Genomic DNA, 4192 nt, shown 5'->3' on the forward strand with positions numbered 1-4192 from the left:
CTCGTCCCTGCCTCCCTAACCTGTTCTTCCTCCCACCTATCCCCTCCTCCCACCTCAAGCCGCACCTCCATCTCCTACCGACTAACCTCATACCGCCCCCTTGACCTGTCCGTCCTCCCTGGACTGACCTATCCCCTCCCTAACTCCCCACCTACACTCACCTTTACTGGCCCCATCCCCGCCTCTTCGACCTGTTTGTTTCCTCTCCACCTATCCTCTCCTCTATCCATCTTCTATCCGCCTCCCACTCTCTCCCTATTTATTTCAGAACCCCCTTCCCCTCCCCCTTTTCTGATGAAGGGTCTAGGCCCGAAACGTCAGCCTCTCTGCTCCTATGATGCTGCTTGGCCTGCTGTGTTCATCCAGCCCGACAGCTTAAATATGTGCCTGTGATAGCAATGATTATATACAATAGATGGCTGTAGTAAAACATCTGCTGAATTCTTCAATCCCACGATATCTGCACCCAGTTTCTGATGTTATGAGAGATTGCAAAGTATTACTACTTCATGTAAAATACCCTGCTGGAAGCAAAATTACATCATCTACGTAGATGTGAACATATGAATTGGGAGTAGACTGTTCAGGCCTTCAACCCTGCTCTGCTATATGATGAGATCGTGGCTGATAGGACTGTTGCCTCAATTCCACATTCCTGCTGAACCCACAATACACTTTGCTGCCCTCATTTGTCAAGAATCTCTCTCCCTCCATCTTAAAAATATCTAATGACCCGCTTCCGCTGCTCTCTGGCGAGCAGAGTTCCACACGCTCCGTGTTAGGCAGAAGGCACCTATTTTTAAATTGTATCCTCTAGTTCTAGTCTGTCCCTCGAGGAGAAATAACATCTCAGCATCCACCCAGTCTAGTCCCCCACCTCTGGTTTCCAGTTGACAGGATGGCCGTGGAAGCCAGCAGCTCCTCATAGAAATCTGTCCCATTGGAAGGGAATGGAGAGTATTGGACAAGCAGCACCCTCCTCACAGCGACCAGTGTCTGGGGGAGACAAAGAATATCAGCAAACACACGGGGAGCAGATATTCAGGAACAGCACCAGAAACACACAACACAACATCCTCATTCAAACCCCATCTTGGTGGTTCAAGAACTCGATTTCGGTTTAAAACAAACTCTGGAAAATTCCAAACGACAAAGCTGCCGGATTGTTGAAAACCAAATTGACTACAATAACAACTTATATTTATATTGTGCCTTTAATGTCTCAAGGCATTTCACAGGAGCATTATAAAACAAAGCGCTTCTTTGTTTTTATTTCAACAACATACTTTATTGATAAAAACATCCTGTTCTTATATATAAAACACACACACGTCACAAATGCAGTGTGATCTTGTACAAAAGCATATTAAGGAAACAAACAAACCTTGGAATTTGACTCTGTCCAAACAAACCAAAGGCATCTCTTACTTGAACAAGACTATATTAACATATATTTCAGGCATTGGGAAGATCCAACAACTGAACAGATCCCCATTTAACATCAGCAGAAGGGCCTCAGACAGTGATCTTTCCCCAGTATGCCTTGGCAGCAGCTGACCCAAGCTTTAGTGCCTCCCTAAGCCTTGGAATGTGCCAGTCTGCAACACTTAGTTGGGATCAACTCCTTGTTCTGGAAGACCAACAAGCTTTGAGCAGATCAGAGAGTGTCTTTCACTGAGTTGATGGTCCTCCAGGCACAGTCGAAGTTTGTCTCGATGTGCATTGTAAAACAAAATACTGTGTGACACAAAGTCCTTGAAGGAGATAGCTCACTACTTGCCTCGAGAAGAAAACCTGCCCTGCATGTGATTATTGTCCCATACCAACATGGGTGACTCTTAACTGCCCTCTGAAATGATCTAGTAATCTACTCAGTTCTATTGAGCACTGACTCAGGGAAACTAAGGGTCAGCAATAAATACTGGCCTTGTCAGAGATGCCTCACAATCAGAAAACCTCTTAAAACATCAGCCTGCTCCAAGTCTCGTACAGCACTTATTAACTCCAGCTGACAATTCCTTGTAACTATCACTAAACTACAAAGGTTTAACACACAAAGATGTTGAATATTGAACAGGGTGCCTTTAGACTGACTTTTGAGGAGCTGGTATCAACACTTGAAACAGTGCCCTCATTACCTTATAGGAAACGGAGCTTTTCTGCGCCAGGTCTTCAATATCTGCAGACACCAACTGCACGACTGAAAAAGATTAAAGTGAGCATGAGATTCGATTAGAGAGTATCACGTCCTTAATCTCAAACTCAGCAGCCTCAGTGTGATACCTTCATGAAGTTAACACACCATTCTTGTCCCCTATCAGCATGAGGCAGATAGTGCACTGCTCATTTGTGAGGACCAGAGGTCATGTGACGCTATACTTCCAAATACAAGAGAGCTTTTCAACTACAGGATAAGTGGAGTACTGATTGTGTCACTAGGCTAATAATCTGGAGAGCTGGGCTAATGTTCTGGAGACATAGTTCAAATCCCATGATGGTCAACAGTGAAATTTCAGTCCATTAAAATAAATCTAGAATTACAAGCTAGTTTAGTGGTGACCATGTAAACACTGGCAGTTGTAAAACACATCTGGTTCACTAATGTCCTTTAGTGACGGTAATCTGCAGTCCTGCTCTGGTCTACATGTGGCTTCAGACCCACAGCAGTACCCTCTGGACAATCAATGCTGGCCTAGCCAGAAACACCCCTATCCTGTGAATGGAGAGGAGAAAAAAAAAATTCAGGTCCTTGGAACTATGAGGGGTGGACGACTTTTTACACTATTAAACCAGAGCTGGATTGGAAACCAAGTCACGGGGTAAACACTGCTCGCATTTATACTGTATCTTTAAAGAGAATAGCGATTGGAAGTCAGTGGCAGATAAATATTACTGCATTTTTCACAGAGGGGTGGTCTGCCAACTCTGTTCAGGCTTATTGCTAAAATTTTAGTTCAATCTTCAATCACCCACACCGCCTCATATCAAGCAACCAGCCCCTTCCCGTCTCCAACAAAGTGGTGAAAAAGAGAACGGTTTCTTCTGGGTTGTTGACACTTACAGGAAACAGGGCCAGAATGGGGAAGCAACATTGGAGTGTGTCCAATCCTTATTATCACCAATTGAATTGCAGCAAGCTAAAGCCTGGCGAGATTCAGCTTGCGTGGGGAGCAAGCTTGGAAGTCAAGTTGAGGCGTGACAGTCTATCAAAAAAAGACTCTGCGCAGCATTTACAGAGAGTATACTTCAACAGGCCTGTGAGCGACAGGGGTTTTCCTGAGGCTGTGCAAAGCGGCATGTAAACGTAAGTGATAGTACAGTGTGGAGCTGGAGGAACACAGCAGGCAGGCAGCATCAGAGGAGCAGGAAAGCTGACGTTTCGGGTCGAGACCCTTCTTCAGAAATGGGGGAGGGAGCTGGGAAATGAATAGAGAGGAGCCCTTCTTATCTCTGACTCCAGCATCTGCAGTTCTTGCTATCTCTCTCATGTAAATGTAAGTCTTCCTTTGCGTGTATCAGGAGTGGGTGGGTGAGGGGTGCCAACATATGGTTCCCCTGTCTCCCTACCTGTTACTATATTCTGATCTCTCAAAGCCTGGATGAGTTGGGCGGTGGCTCCAGGACAGATCCCCTCCCGGAGGAGGACCATGCTGGTGTAAGGGATAGACCTGTTAAGGCAGTAGCACTCAGCTCCCTCCCGGTTCAATGTATCTCCTGCTCTCGCTACATTTTCCCGCCAGAAATTGACACAGTCGAGTTTACTCACCGACTGATGTCATCGCTTGAAACAAAAAAAAATGAACCGATCCCGTAAATCCTCGCATAGACCGGCCTGCTGAAACAAATCATCTACCGTAAATAAACATCACATCCCGCCTCTCAAAACCGTGCTCAATGGAAATTGACAACAACTGTAGCCAGATCCAATCGCAGGGAAGTGCAGAGCTCAGGACAAATCACACTGTGCAACATCTCCCCCTCCCTGGGGGCAAATAACACAGGTCCCCACCACTTCCTGGGGTGGGGGCATATCATATAATGCAGCACCTCTTTCCTGGAGGCACATCCAACAGTGCAGGTCCCTTCCCTGCAGCAAATCATACAGTGTGTTCCCCTCCCCCCACAGGGGCAAATCACACTGTGCAGCACACACACACCCCTTCAGGCCAATCTCACTATGCAGCACCACTTC

The 4192-nt window shown here is 46.2% G+C and overlaps 1 protein-coding gene across 1 annotated transcript in view; it reads right to left on the minus strand.

Moving 5' to 3' along the window:
- LOC125481207 (DNA repair protein RAD51 homolog 4-like) overlaps positions 1-3756 on the minus strand; it is a 9696-nt gene extending 5940 nt beyond the window's left edge. The window contains exons 1-3 of the mRNA XM_048592450.1: positions 3568-3756; positions 2139-2200; positions 878-996 (exon numbers count right to left, since the gene is read on the minus strand). Of these exons, the coding sequence (XP_048448407.1) occupies positions 878-996; positions 2139-2200; positions 3568-3649 (263 nt within the window). The 5' untranslated portion in view covers positions 3650-3756. The remainder of the gene's footprint in view (positions 1-877; positions 997-2138; positions 2201-3567) is intronic.
- Positions 3757-4192: the final 436 nt, after the last annotated feature.

The sequence above is a fragment of the Rhincodon typus genome, unplaced genomic scaffold (genome assembly GCF_021869965.1).
Source record: "Rhincodon typus isolate 14 unplaced genomic scaffold, sRhiTyp1.1 hic_rhity00001246, whole genome shotgun sequence".
Classification (NCBI taxonomy): Eukaryota; Metazoa; Chordata; class Chondrichthyes; order Orectolobiformes; family Rhincodontidae; genus Rhincodon; species Rhincodon typus.